Source organism: Aricia agestis, chromosome 3, assembly GCF_905147365.1.
Source record: "Aricia agestis chromosome 3, ilAriAges1.1, whole genome shotgun sequence".
Lineage (NCBI taxonomy): Eukaryota > Metazoa > Arthropoda > Insecta > Lepidoptera > Lycaenidae > Aricia > Aricia agestis.
The window spans coordinates 20,662,327-20,678,807 of NC_056408.1; the positions used below are offsets into that span (position 1 = coordinate 20,662,327).

Below are 16,481 nucleotides of genomic sequence, written 5' to 3' on the forward strand. Positions count from 1 at the left end.
TGATACTAACAACGCTGTCAGAGAAACTCATTCACCATCGCTTCTTGACCAATCTGCTATCGATAGTGTATCTAACGCTCAAATTGAAAACGAAGCCACTTTTTTTGAAAGTAGTACATTACACGAAGAAGAACAAGAAAGTGTACCGTCCACCTATCGTACCAGTGCTGAAGTTACTCCACATGATCATCAAAAGGATATACTGCATGAAAATAGCTCTTCAAACATCAGTAATGAAGACGTTCACACCGACGAGAACAAATGTTCAAATTCGCCTGTTGTCACGCGAACAGTGAGAGATTTAGTAAAAGATTGTTTACTATATCCAGGGAAAGTAGTTCCTAAAAATACAAGAAAGGCAACATATGTCCCGTCCGTCATTACATCCAATCAATGGCGAGATATCATGAAGGCAGCTGAAAAAGAAAAGTTAGAGAAAAAAACTGTCAAAAAGAAGAAAGAGAAAGAAACTGACAAGAAGAAGAAAGGTAAACAACTCAAACAACAAAATAAAAAAGTATCTAGAGCTAGAGTAATTTCGTCTTCTGAAGAAGATGGTGAGGTCAATTATATTGAAAGCGGTGAAAGCGAATGGAATGAGTTTAGTGATTCAAATGATGAAAACATGAAAGAAAAAGAAAATAAAATGCACAATAAAAGAAAAAGATCTCAGATTGATGACTCAAGTTCTGAGTCAGAATTACCTTTAAATCAATTGACAAACTCGTCCAATAAAGAGTGTAAACAGAACATGAAAACAGGATCCTTTGTTATCATTAAATATGAAGGTGAATACTTTCCTGGCAGAATTGAAAACAAAGATGGAGGTTTTTATGAAATTAGCACAATGGTTTTATCTACAAATAATACATTCCGTTGGCCCGAGAAACCAGATAAAATTTGGTATACAATTAACGATATTGTTGAAACTATAAATCCACCTATCAAGCATAATAACAGAGGTTTCTTCAAAGTTATTGAAATGGAAAAGTTTTTGCCAAACATTAATTACACTTAAAATCTTTTTATTTAGAATTTTAATCAAGACTGAGTAGGTACTATAATAACTACAACCAAAGTTCCTCTTAATTAAAAATATATACCAACTGAAATATATAATAAGTTTGCAATTATATAAAACCAATATCAAAGATTGATAGGCACTTACCTCAATGTTGATCTCTTTCATTTTTAAGATGAATAATAAATAAATCTAGATTAATATGCATATATTTGTGTTTTATTTTTTGGTGGCCAAAACTGGCACGGAATGTGGCCATAAATGGAGTAAATCTGGCCACAAGTGGCACAAAGTGACATTTTTTTTTCTTTTTCAAATTTTTACAGGAATATTTAAATAAATTTCTCGTTAGACATAAATGGTCACAACAAACTTTGTCACCGACTGTTGGAGACATTGTACTTGGACGGTTTGCCTCCTTGCAAATGGTTATATGGCCGTATTGTTGAAATTCATCCTGGCTTGGACAAGGTTGTTAGAGTAGTCACTATCAAAACCAATAAAAATACAACATTGAAGCGACTTACGTCCAAAATTTGTACTTTACCTGTAGGACAATAAGAAGGTGTATACGTATTTGTATAAGTGTAGTTTAATGTGTAATTTTGTTTAGATTCTAATTCAAAGTGCCATGGTGGGCGGTATGTTGAGATTTGTAAACCTCATATTGTATAAGTAAATTTAGTTTCGCGATTTGATAACAGATGGCGCTGTTCGGCCTCTACATCGCGCTATCGCTTGCTCGATATCATTTGGTATATGTAATTCAATACAATAAACTTGGTATTTTCGCTCACACTCACTGGTTATTTTATTTTATATCAAACCAGAGGGATTTGCATCCCAGGGTAACCCTACAGAACGGATTGGACCAGTGTTAGGCTTATGACGTCTTTCCAGTAAGCGCTCTTAGATTCAGAAAATGATTTACCGTCAGTAATGACAATAAGTAGCGAAGATTGGTTGACCACATTACAATTAGGTGATTCTGAATTGAGAAGAATATGTGATATTTTGAATAATGATTTCGATGCTGACGATTTAAATTTTAAAGTACATTAAAGATAACTACTGCATTAAGGAACATAAACTTTACAGATATTTAAACGGCGACAAAACACAATTGCGCTGGGTGGTTCATAAAGCTCGTTGGCAGATATTGCATAAGAATCATGACGAAGTGGTACATTTTGGCTTCGAAAAGACACTTGATCAAATAAAAAGCATCTATCGGTTTCCTAAAATGTCCCGTTTTGTCAAGAAATATGTAAGAGCGTGTATAGGGTGCGCATACTCTAAAAATCATACAGAAAATGTAGGTCATCTACACCCCATTACGAAAGTTGATGTACCTCTGCACACCGTTCACATCGATCATTTGGGGCCTTTTGTGCAATCTAAAAGAGGCAATTGTTAAATTTTAGTGATTGTTGACGCCTTTACAAAATTTGTTTGGATTAAACCAGTTCGAAACACTAAATCGCTCACTAGTATTCGAGTTTTAGAAGAAATATTTTACACTTTTCGGAATCCTGACCGAATTATTAGTGATCGCGGGACTTCATTTACGTCATATGCTTTTAAAAGATTCTGTTTAGAAAAAGGCATTAAACATGTCTTAAACGCTGTTGCTTGCCCTAGATCGAACGGTCAAGTCGAACGGTACAACCGTACGATATTAAATTCATTGACCGCTCAAAATCTTAATGATAATGTAATATATGATAATCTAATAGGACTTTGCGGGTTAGGATCGGTGAAGCCTTATCTAAAACTAGGAAAGTACTCAGTGGTGTTCCACAGGGATCCGTTCTTGGACCAATACTCTTTATATTGTACTTAACTGACCTGAAAAGCGTTCTTGTACAGCCTTTCTCCTTATTCGCTGATGATACAACATTTTTCGGAAATCCATGTAGCCATTATCACCATATCCAAAACGATCTGAATGCTATATACAAGTGGACCCAAGAATGGCTATTAACCCTTAATGTTGAAAAATGCACAGTGTTACACATTCGAAAGAACAACTCCCGTAGAAACTACTACCTTGGACCTAAACAATTGATGCATGTCGAGTCCCAAAAAGACCTAGGCGTAACAATAACTTCGGATCTGAAATGGGAAATGCATATAATGAATATTGTCTAGAAAACAAACTCCATCCTCTATGTCATTCGCAAAGCGTTTAAGTGTCTGACAACTAAAACATTCCTTCAATTATTGTACAAGGCTTATGTTAGACCACTTTTAGAATATGCGTATGTAATATGTGATCCTTATTTTAAAAAAGGCGTCAAGTTACTTGAAAACGTACAGAGAAAAGCTACAAAAATGATAAACACACTACGCAATAAGTCTTACGAACAGCGACTCGAAATCCTTGGCTTTACTCGTACCTCACTCGAACAGCGTCGACAGAGGGGAAGTCTCATCGATTTGACACACACGCATCAGCGTAATAGCTGCTAGTGTGGTTACACAAATAATAATAAAAAAAAATGAAAAAGCCTGGGATGACAAAGTAGGAACTATACAATGGGGTTTAAACAACACACGCCTAAATACAACAGGGAAATCTCCTTCAGAAGTTATGTATGGGTCTTGCATGAAGTCTGAAATCGATCCTAGATTAAATGAAGTGGTGACTGAAACCCGGAACAGTCAAAATTTAGAGATTATTAGGGAAAACGTTAAAAACAACATACAAGGGGAACAAAAACGTTGTAATCAAAACGTACGCCCTGCTCGTGTTTACAGTGAAGGAGATTTGGTAAAAATTACTAAAGTCAACTTTAATAATGATGGCAAGAGTAAGAAACTTTTGCCGCCTTATGTAGGTCCCTATAGGGTGGTTGAAGTTTTAAATAACGATCGCTATAAAGTGGCTGCCATACCGGGCATTACAGGGGGTAAAAATAAACGTCAAACGGTTATAGCTGCCGATCGCATGTCGCCCTGGGTTCATGTAGCTTCTTTAGAGTTGAATGATGACAATGATGAAGTAGAATAATGATGATGATGAAAAAGATGAATACGTGTTATTTACTAATCATTGTACCGATTTAAATACTTATGTTTTTCTCTAATTGTTGCCATAATAAAGATTATTATTAATATTGTTTTTTTTATGAAATAAGGGGGCAAACGAGCAAACAGGTCACCTGATGGAAAGCAACTTCCGTCGCCCACGGACACTCATCAGAAGCACCTGCAGCATCAGAAGAGCTGCAGATGCGTTGCCGGCCTTTTAAAAGGGAATAGGATAATTATAGGGGAGAGTAGGGATGGGAAAGGGAGGGAAAAGGGGAGGATAGGGTAGTAGGCGAGTTACACAGTAGCTGTTGATAAGACCTTCACATCAACAACATTATTTTTCTCAGTCTTTGCTCACTCTTTTTTTCACAATTTAAGTAAAATTATTTTAGGTCAAGTTTCGAGAAACTTCTTGCATTTATTAATTTTTAGAAGAAGTTTTTCTATAATAATTGGTAACGGATGTTTTATCTGATATTGGCTCGATTAGCTTGCCTTACACAGATTCTAGTTCCCTCTTGAATGCCGAAACTAAGGGAGAAAATCCTACCCCAATTACATCCAATTCTATTAACTCATTTATTTAATGAGGACTCTGTTACACGTTCGAGAGACCGAAAATTAATAAATGCAAGAAGGAATGAATCACTAGCTTAGCAACATGTGTTGAATTGATAAAGCTAAAGCCAGTAAAACTTCTTGTATTTATACACATAACATGCTTTTGGCGTAAAGATCAAGCTGAAGCATTTAGTGGCTTAACCGATTCGTTGCCACCTTCATTTTCACGAATTCTTACCACAGGCCGAGCAGTTTGTTCGTTGACGCGCTATAAGCGTCATCGGCCCTGCTAAACGATGATTACGTGCGGCATTGGCCACTGGTTGTGTTTTATGCACATTTAGACTAAGAAATTGTAATTATACAATAAATTAGTTTTAACGTGTTTTTAACAATCCTTGTATGCCGCGCCTGGCGCGTCATCGGCCTCACTGAATCTTTTTAAATGACGCGCTGAGCGCGGCAGTGGCCACGAATCGGTTAATACATACTGGTATTCAAAATAAGAAATTACTTAAACTATAGATGCCACTTAAGTGGCATCTATAGTAACACACTAAAAGAAATGTTTTCTATAATTACGGATACCAGTAAGTATAACAGCAGACAATGGTCCGAAATTTATAAGTGTTTAATGTTTATGTTCTTTTAATTTTTGCAAAGATTTTAGTGTTCATTTATTCCATAGTATGCCTTGTGGGCCTCAACAAAATGGCAAGGTTGAAATACGAAATCGCTAAATTTAAAAACTTTGCATCAGTCAAACTGAGTTGGCAAAATGATTTGTTAAAATAGTGCACCTCTTTAACTGCCGCACTCAGAGTGAAACAATAATTACTTAAATGTAATTAATTCAAAATTTTGACATAAGCCTCATACATTATCTGTCAAACTCTTCATTAAATTGAAGGTTAATCATAATTTAATGTCTCTGAGTATGGCAATTAGTTACACAAAAGTCTCCAGCAGAATTGTTTTATAGATGTCAGTTTAGAGATAAATTGTCATCAATATAAAATATATACCTATAATAATTGATATTATAAAACTTGGTGAAATGGACTCTGAAATAAAAGATACATTATTAAATAACAATAAGAATAAGAATAAAAATAATATAATTCAATTTGTATACGCAACAATAAAATTCCAGAAAAAATTTGTGTGATAAGCCTTTTTATAAGGTAATTGATTTTCTCAATGATAGCACATCTTGGAAAAATAAGCTGACAAACCTTAGGCCGCTTCTATATAAATTTACCACATTTTTACATACTATGTGTAATTTAGCTTAAGCTATTATTGTAATTTTCCACCTTTTTGGTAAAAGGTGGCCCTCGCGAGTTTCTTACCGCGCCGGTTCTTCTCGCCGGGTTAGTTCGTAACTGCCGCCAAAGTTTTTTCCACACCAATCCTCCAGAGGGATATTCCTGAATTCTGGAGGCAAGTTTCATAGCTTATTAGTTATCATGTCGTCTAGTAATGATATTATATTACTAGTCGGGTCCATGCGATCTATGTAAGTTCGTAAATAGTGTAGTTTTGCTACAGCCTTTGTGGTAGGGTTGGGGCTAATTACTGTTAGCTTTGGTTTCGTCATTTTTTCAAATGTAGGTGACTCGATTGCTAGAAAGACTTTATGCATGTTCAGAAGAACTTATGTGCTATGATATTACAAATCTAGAGGAAAATATCCAAACATAATTCTGTCTCCTGCAGCATGTCCCGAATTGGTCAATTGTATTGAGGAGTCTCGCCTTCCTAGTCCAAAAGAAAGATTGAGGATTCCGTTAGATGAGTGGGAAAATATCCATTTGGTTAAAAATCATAATCTAAGCCTCGAGTTAGATGAGCGGGAATTGTTAAAGGACACAGCTTGTTCACCGCCCAGATAGGAATGGTTCCTTCCATATGACCAATGTGCTTTTAAAATTCTTTATAATCAAAAGAAGCCAAGGGGGTCGAGTACTTATGAGCCAAGGGAAGGGTTCTCTCAAGATACCTAAAAGGTGATGAAGGAGAACTCATTCAAAAGATTTCCAATCAAGAGACCCTCCATTACAATCACATAAGGGATGACATCGTCCAACTTTGTCGAAAAGAGAGAGAGCTTACTATGGAAGCACGAGTCTTCTGCAAACAGACCTACGAAATGCATCTTTTACAAGTATGCTTGGAAAAATCGTTGAGTGACAATGTATTGCCCTTTATAAAAGAATAGACCATGACCCATACTGAGCTCGAAGTAACTAAGAGAATGGATAAGGTAGCATCCACCATTGCAAAAGATGGGCAGTATAACATCAATCTGGATATGACAAAATGGAATCAGCTCCAACGGCATGAATTGAATAAATACATATTTTCAGAACTTGATGAATTACACGGCAAGAAAAATTAATACTCCGACTCATATTATTGGTTCAACCGATGCATGGTACTATTAGGATCAAGACTCACTCCTTCCAAAATAGGTCCCAACTTTGAACCTCTAGAATGTGATTTTTGTCATTATGATCAGTTAGGAGGTTTCGAAGGAATGAGACAGAAGGCATGGACAATTACAACTATAATAATGATCAAGATAGCCTTAGAAGAATGCAAGATTATAGGTGAGACCATGGGACAAGGAGACAACCAGGTCATACACATAATGTTGAATAAGGAACAACAGACAGACCCACTAAGGTATATAAAACTTCTCCTTAACACTCTCGATAGCATTTTTGAAAGAGGAGGCCTCAAACTTAAATTACAAGAGACCTGGTACTCTAAAAACTTGTCCGAATATGCGAAAATTAGGTTCTATAAAGGAATAAGAATCGATGATAGTCTAAAAAGACTAAACCGACTGATACCGGATATCAAAGAGGGATTTCCCTCTACACATTCGTTATTAACAAGTGCTTCCACATGCACAGAAAATATATCCAGAAATTATTCATCTCCCTCCATACCATATTGTTCTCATCTCTGGGCAGGGGCGCCAAAATACCAACTGCTCCCTCTGGATCGTATCCAACGAACGGCTGCTCGAATTGTTGACTGCCATAGTGTTTCAAACAGCTTGGACCCCCTGGAATTACGCCGAGATGTTGCTTCACTCTGCATCCTCTATCGGTTGTATCACGGGGAGCAACCAGAGTAAGCAATATGGAAGACGAAGATCCAAATCCTAGATACAGGGAGGAGAAAAAGAAGCCCATATTCCGAAGAGATAGGCATTTGCAGTCAGCTCTTAGTAATGGAGAGATAACATACATGTTGGACAATTGGAACAATGAGTTGGCACTGAAGAAAGAACACATAAGCCTTAAGAGGTCCACTGGAGGGACCACCTTTCTACCATCAGACCAGTACATACATTGGGCCTTGCTCCACATTATCAAGGTAGAGGGAAGACCATCACTCAACAGAGAGCTGGCAAGACATATTAAGGTTGCAAATGATGCAGTAAAAATTAGCTGTAGAGATTACTGTGGATTAGATGCACAAGAAGCGTCCCTCCACATTCCAAAAAGAATCCAGAGCATCTATACAGCCAAGAAGATGCTAGCAGCCATAACTAGAAACATTACATTTAGTAAGAGATACACAGTTGGGTAGAACTTCTTTGGGTGTCAATCCAAATGTTTCGGCAATCTACATGCTGTGTGGCCTTCAGACAAATTTGTGTATGTAGTAACGCACAGCCACTTTCTTGCAGTTAGAGACTGTATAAACTCTTGGTTCTCAGCTTTGATGTACAGCTATTATGCATCCAGAAAGTACCCTGGGTACAATCATAAAGATTGTATGATGAGGTCTCCTGGGTGATAGATGCCGTAATGCATGATATAGGAATTGTTGTAGTTTAAATTTATAAAATAAGTTCTCTTGTCTGTGGTAAGAATATGTTCTGTGTACTCGTCTATTATCAATGTCCTATATCTATTATCTATGTCTCTCTCTCTATTATCCGTGACAGAAATGGTGGCTGTGCTTTGTAAAACTAATAGTAATATTCAGTAAAATAAACCTCTAAATAACTTCCACTGGTTTAATTACAACAGGTTAATGTGCCCAGAAGCCCTGAGAAACAAAATACCGTGAGTTCAAGTGTTTCAAGACAAATTCGCACAAACGTCAAAAATTTGCACACCGGTAACCTCAAAGCACGTGCAATCAAAATTTTCTCAATTGAAATATGTCTTCAAACAATCAACTTGCGATGATAGAAAAGCTTGGCGGTCGTGAAAACTACTCCACATGGAGATTTGCCGTAAAAACTTATCTTGAACATGAGGAACTGTGGGACAGAATCGAAAATCCAACAAAAGACGCGGCAGATGAAAAGCGCGATCTAAAAGCGAAATCTAAGATAATTCTGCTTGTGGATCCTGTAAATTATGTCCACATCCAGGATGCGAAAACGGCTAAGGAAGTTTGGGACAACCTGGCAAGTGCTTTTAACGATTCAGGGCTGACACGCAGAGTTGGTTTACTGAGGGAATTGTGCACGACGAGCCTCACAGACTGTCAAAATGTAGAGGAATATGTTAGCAAAGTAGTCACTACAGCACATAAGCTCTGAAACATCGGCTTCAAAGTGGATGATGAGTGGTTGGGAACCCTGCTGCTCTCCGGTCTACCAGAAACATACAAACCTATGATCATAGCGATTGAGAGTTCCGGTATGTCTATTAGTTCTGACTCTGTGAAAGCTAAAATTTTACAAGATGTAAAGCTTAATAGTGACACAAATGCTTTTGTAAGCAATGCAAAGAATAAGCAATATAAGAAGCCATTTCAGAGAGGTCCACGCTGTTTTAAATGTAACAAGTATGGCCATATTGCAAATGTGTGCAAGTCTAAACCGAAACCAAAGCAAGAAAATTCAAGCTATGCCGCTGCATTCATAGCTTCTGACAACAATAGTGATGCTTGGTTTATAGACACCGGTGCCTCAATGCACATGACAAAATATGAAACTTTGCTTCAGAATAAACATTCTCCACCTGTCAATGAAATTAAAGTTGCAAATAACAAAACACTTTCAGTTAAAAGTGCGGGTAATGTAATTCTTAATATTTTGAATGGAGAAAATAAGACAAACAAAATTTTATTCACTGATGTTCTTTATGTTCCTGAAATTGCTGTCAATTTGATATCAGTACATCAAATTACCAAAAATGGTGGCCAAGTTAAGTTTAATCACAAAGGCTGTGTTATACTGAACCGACAAAATTTAATAGTAGCAACAGCAACAAAAGTGGACAACATGTACCGGCTTAACAGAATAAATAATTATGCATACATGTCAGAAGTTGAACAAAATGATATATTTTTGTGGCACCAGAGAATGGGTCATTTAAATTTTGAAACATTAAAGAAATTGAAAGATTGTACTCAAGAAGTAACATTATTTAATAAAAAGCTACCCGATAATAATTTGACTTGTATAACTTGCAAAGAGGGCAAGCAGACAAGATTGCCATTTAAAAGCAGTGAGTCGCTTACTACAAAACCATTACAACTAGTGCACTCTGACTTATGTGGCCCTATGGAAACGCAGTCATTTGGGGGAGCCAAATACTTCTTAACATTCTTAGATGATTATACTAAAAAGGTTTTTGTTTATACCTTGAATAACAAAACCGAAGTACTGTCAAAATTTAAAAACTTTAAAAAGGAAGTTGCAAATCAAATAGAGTGTAAAATCAAATGTATTCGAACAGATAATGGTCTGGAGTATTGCAACAAGCCATTCTCTGACTTTCTAGCAAGCTCCGGAATAATTCACCAAACATCAACACCGTATACTCCGGAACAAAATGGAGCCGCAGAGAGGCTAAATAGAACATTAGTCGAGAAAGCTAAATGTATGATACTAAATGCTGGCTTATCAAAGTTTTACTGGGCTGAGGCTATAAAAACTGCAGCATATATCATTAATAGATCCCCGACTAGATCACTATCATATAAAACTCCGGAAGAACTTTGGTCTGGTAATAAACCTAAGATTGGTCATATGAAAGTATTCGGATCGGAAGCCATGGTTCACATGCCAAAAGAAAAACGCAAGAAATGGGATCCAAAGGCACAAAAATTAATCTTTATTGGCTATTGCGAAAATTCAAAAGGTTACAGATTCATTAATCCATCTACTAAAATTGTGATCAAAAGCAGAGATGCAGTTTTTGTTGAATCTTCTGTGAAGAGGAATTATGTGGCACTGGAACTATCTGAAAAAGAAAATAACACAATATTAGAAGAAAATAACACATTAGATATTAACATACCTTGCCAAAATAAAGAGGAAAGTAAAATGTTTGAACAGCATAAAGAAGACTCCTATAATTCTGATAGTTCATACAATACTGTCAAAAATAACTCGGATTCGGATGAGTACTTACCAGATGTTAATTTTGAAATGCCTTCGCCGAGAAACATAACACTAAGGCCTAGAAACAAAATGAAAGAACAAACTTACCTATGCTATGATGAATGTTCCTTGTTGAATCAAGTCCCTGAAACTTATCAAGAAGCAATTAGCTGTGAAAATTCAGAAAAATGGCAAAAGTCAATTGAGGAGGAACTTGAAGCCCATGAAAGAAATGGTACATGGATATTGGTAAATAAACCTGACAATGCAAATGTCATTGGATGTAAATGGGTCTTCAGAGTAAAAGATCAATCAACGGGTCCACGCTTCAAGTCAAGACTCTGTGCTAAAGGGTTTGCGAAGCCTAAAGGTATAGACTACAAGGAAACATTTTCACCTACAGTAAGAGTCAGAAACTGTTATACAAACTGTTACTAAAGATTTAAGAACAATATTTGATATGACAATATGCTCACCTGGAAACTTTGTAGTTGATCCTCACTCGAAGCTGGAGAAAAGCAATCAACAATCTGACAAGGAATTGCCTTACCGAGAAGCAGTGGGCTCGCTGATGCACGCTATAGTGAGTCGGCCAGACATTATGTTTGCTGTGAGTTTGGGTATATTTTTGTCAAGAATGGCGCTGCTGTGACTTGGTCTAGCCAACGTCAGCATACTGTAGCATTATCTACAACTGAGGCGGAGTTTATGGCTGCCTGTGCTGCCACCAAGGAGGCAATTTGGATAAAACAACTATTGTGTGACTTGGGTGAATTTAATCAACAATCAGTGTGTATTCATATAGACAATCAAAGTGCAATTAGTGTAATTAAGAACATTAATTTTCATAAAAGATGTAAACATATAGATACAAAGTATCACTTCATTAAAGAAAAGTATTATGCAAAAATTATTGATCTTAGATATATTTCAAGTAACAATCAATTAGCAGATTTTCTTACTAAGGCTTTGCCAAGAGAAAAATTTAAATGTTTGAGAGACAAGATTGGTATGTTATCTCTTAATTAGCTAATAGAAGTTTAATGTATGTTAGAAGTTAGTACATAAGTTTGTTATAATAGGGTATAAATTTGGCAGAAGTGTTGTAGTTTAAATTTATAAAATAAGTTCTCTTGTCTGTGGTAAGAATATGTTCTGTGTACTCGTCTATTATCAATGTCCTATATCTATTATCTATGTCTCTCTCTCTATTATCCGTGACAGAAATGGTGGCTGTGCTTTGTAAAACTAATAGTAATATTCAGTAAAATAAACCTCTAAATAACTTCCACTGGTTTAATTACAACAGGAATATATAAAGATGACACTTACACCATTCTGAAGAACTGGCAGCCCTTGGTTATTGCCACCCTCCTCAAAGATGTTGAGGGAGACCCCCCATTTTATCTATCTATGGAGCCAACATTGGAAAAGAACATTTTCTCGTTAGGGAAGATTAAGGATCAAGAGGCAGTCAATATAATCATCACACGACTCAGGATGTCTGAAACGCCTATTAAAAAGGACCATATAATAATATCATGTCTCAAATACTACCGGTGTACATTTCAAATGGCAAACGTTCTGAGAGAAAGTACATGGGGTTTCCCAATAGAGGGAATATCTAGCCCGGTTCCCAGTGAGCAGGTTCTTTTGACGAATTATGATTATCTCCCTAAATAATTGAGGGCCGATTACATAATAGCAAAAACTTCCCATGCATTACCCACAGACGGAAAAGCCGCACTACCGAAAAGAGGACCTTATCCTCCATACCTCGCGTCATCTACACCTGAAAAAATGACGAAACCAAAGCTAACAGTAATTAGCCCGAACCCTACAACAAAGGCTGTAGCAAAACTATACTATTTACGAACTTACATAGATCGCATGGACCCGACTAGTAATATAATATCATTACTGGACGACATGATAACTAATAAGCTATCAAACTTGCCTCCAGAATTCAGGAATATCCCTCTGGAGGATTGGTGTGGAAAAAACTTTGGCGGCAGTTACGAACACCGGTTCAAGGCCTCATCTCAAAAACGATCAGCTTTATATTCTCTGAATACGAATATTGCCACACATATAAATATCAATACAAACCAACTGGGAAGAGCTCTCAGAGGAAATAAGGACTACAACCTATTTTTTCAAGAGATTTTCCTGTTCATCCAAAACTGAATTATAGAGCGGTTCACGAGGGGACTTGAGATACATGACACTTATGCTATCCCTCTCAACTGTTACGAATGTACATACCTTATTAAAAACAAGTCCATAATGCTCTATCCAACAGTAAATTATGTTCCGCAAAACTATAGTCATCCACAAGTTCCCAGGTTAGAAGAACAAGAACGATTCAAAAATATACTTGATAGCGTAACTGCTTTATCTTTCAGTATAGGCCGAAGAATTGCTAATACTGACCGCTCAAATTTCGAAAACAATACTGAAACGGAGTCAATAGGTCTTGATAAAACTGGTGAAACGACTGAAAGGCTTAGTAGCAATTTTATGTCGGAATTTCGGTCATGTGATATAAACTATTTACTCGTAGGAGTTTTACAAAATAATAGTCAGTTTTTACAATATATTGATGGAGATTCCTACCAGTACCCTACTGATGTTGTTTTTCACATTTCTTATCTAATTATTAATAGTGGGAGGGTTCAAGAAATTGTCGATATGTTAAACAACAAGATTGAGAAACACTCGTCCATCATCCAAGTCTTCGGCTTCCAACAAATACTGGCTCCATCTCTCAAACGATACATTAATAAACACAGACAAAAATTCTGGTTAAGTTGTGGTTTAACAAGTTTTATGGATGATGACCAAAGTAAACAATCCTACTTATGGAGAAAATTCTTTGTATCAATTTTAGAATCAGAGACCCTATCGCGTGCACAAAAATTAGGAATCAAGTCTATCCCTATGTTTACTGAAGGGGGGATCAGTAATTGGATAAAGAAGAAAACATTATCAGCTCTCGCCGCCTCAGCAATCTTGATGTCATGGACCTGTCAAACTTATGGCTCCGCATAGACCACCACCGACCACCCTCGCGTCTATGCGTGCCTATATAGGTCCCATAGTGGTGACCCCGAGACGGACCGACTCTTGGAGCACCTGCAAGCTGCTTCAGATTTTGTGCAGCAGCAGATCCCATCCGCAGAGATCATAATACTTGGCGACTTTAATGCTCACCACGTCGACTGGCTCAATTCCAGTAAAACTGATCATGCGGGGAGATCTGACTGCAACTTTGCCCTTGCGAACGACTTAACACAACTAGTTACTACGCCTACGCGAATCCCAGATGTGGATGGTCAGAATCCTTCCTTGTTGGACCTCCTACTGACTTCAAATCCTGACGGCTACCAAATATCCGTAACCGCACCACTTGGTTCATCGGATCATTGCCTTGTTAGGAGTTCTGTGCCACTTACGACGGTGTTAAGACAGCGCGCTGTTAAATACCGTCGTGTATGGCACTACAAGTCAGCAGACTGGGATGGGATGCGGTCGTTTTTTGCATCCAATCCTTGGGGGCACGTGTGCTTCTCGCCGGATGATCCCGACAACACTGCCAACTCTGTTGCCGATGTGGTGATGCAGGGGATGGAACTTTTCATTCCGACCTCTGTAGTGCCAACTGGCGGCAGATTTCGTCCCTGGTTTGGTTCATCCCCCAAAAAAGCTTCTCGCCGGAAGCAGGAGGCTTACCAATCCTGAGCCAACGCAGTGTCTGCTCGGGATTTAAATACCAGCACATATAAAAATGAGTACAACCTTGCCTCTAGGTCCCTCAAGAAAGAGATTACTCTCAGGCAAATCACACGTCAATACAATTGGCGAGAGACTTGAGCGCCTCCCCTCGGGAACCCGTGCATTTTGGTCTCTGGCCAAAGCTATTAAAGGAAATTTCTGCAAGCCAACCCTACCATCCCTACACGTAGGAAAGGAAATGGATCGTTGGCCCAGGACGCAAAAGACAAAGCCGATCTTCTGGGCAAGCTCTTTGCGTCAAACTCGATCCTGGATGACGGGGGGCAGAAACCGCCGACCATACCGCGATGCATGAGCATCATGTCGGATATTCGGTTTCATCAGCGCTCAGTGCGAAAAGCCCTCCGTTCCCTTGATATCCAAAAGTCAAGTGGGCCTGACGGAATCCCGCCTATTGTGTTGAAAAAGTGGCTCCTGAGTTGTCTCCGGTCTTGACGCGTCTTTTTCGGCTCTCCTATTCTACTGGCATCGTCCCGGCTTCCTGGAAGACGACCTTGGTGCACCCGATCCCCAAAAAAGGTGATCGCTTAAATCCTTCCAACCACAGACCAATCGCTATAACCTGTCTCTTCTCGAAGATAATCGAATCCATTATCGGCCAGGGATTGCTAAGCGACAAACAATACGGGTTCCGTAAGGGTCGCTCGGCTGGTGATCTCTTGGCATACCTGACTCATCGTTGGGCTGAGGCAATTGAGTCGAAGGGAGAGGCATTGGCTGTTAGTTTGGACATTGCGAAGGCCTTTGATCGGGTTTGGCATAAAGCGCTGCTATCAAAGCTTCCATCATACGGGCTGCCCGAGAAATTATGTAAGTGGGTCACTAGTTTCTTAGCAGACAGAAGCATAAAGGTCGTAGTTGACGGCGAATGCTCGGAAACTCAGTCCGTTGATGCTGGTGTCCCTCAGGACTTTGTGCTATCGCCTACTCTATTCATACTGCATATCAATGACATGCTACAAACCAACGGCATTCATTGCTATGCGGATGTTAGTACAGGTGTTGCTGTATATACCGGCTCAACTAATATTTCTCGGCAAAATGTCACTGAGAGTCGAAACAAACTTGTGTCTAAGGTAGAGAATTCATTGGAGAAGGTCTCGGAATGGGGTAGACGTAACTTAGTCCAATTCAACCCCGCCAAGACACAGGTCTGCGCGTTCACCACTAAAAAGTCACCAATGGTCGTTTATCCTCGTTTCGAGGGCACATCTTTAACCATCTCCCCTAGCATTGAGATACTTGGCGTCAACATATCGAGCGAAGTCCAGTTCCGATATCATCTAGAGGGTAAGGCCAAATTAGCCTCGAAAATGCTTGGTGTTCTTAACAGAGCGAGACAGTACTTCAGTCCAAACCAACGCGTATAACTCTACAAGATGCAGTAGGCCTACTATGAAAACGTTTTGAGACTCAAACAATCGGAAGAGAATGCCGCGTCCTGCTCTAACAACGTCAGTTCACGTTTGTAAGAGTAGGACGCAACATTCTCGTACGATTGTTTGAGTCTCAAAGCCATTTCGTGGTGTAGGCCTACTATGAAAACGTTTTGAGACTCAAACAATCGGAAGAGAATGCCGCGTCCTGCTCTAACAACGTCAGTTCACGTTTGTAAGAGTAGGACGCAACATTCTCGTACGATTGTTTGAGTCTCAAAACCATTTCGTGGTACGGGCCCAGGTTCGGCCTCATATGGAATATTGT

General features: G+C 38.4%; 1 protein-coding gene across 1 annotated transcript in view; it reads left to right on the plus strand.

Annotated features, from left to right (window-relative positions):
* LOC121725482 overlaps positions 1-16,481 on the plus strand; it is a 37,627-nt gene that overhangs the window by 710 nt on the left and 20,436 nt on the right. Inside the window, exon 2 of the mRNA XM_042112486.1 lies at positions 330-488. Coding sequence (XP_041968420.1) covers positions 330-488 — 159 coding nt within the window. The remainder of the gene's footprint in view (positions 1-329; positions 489-16,481) is intronic.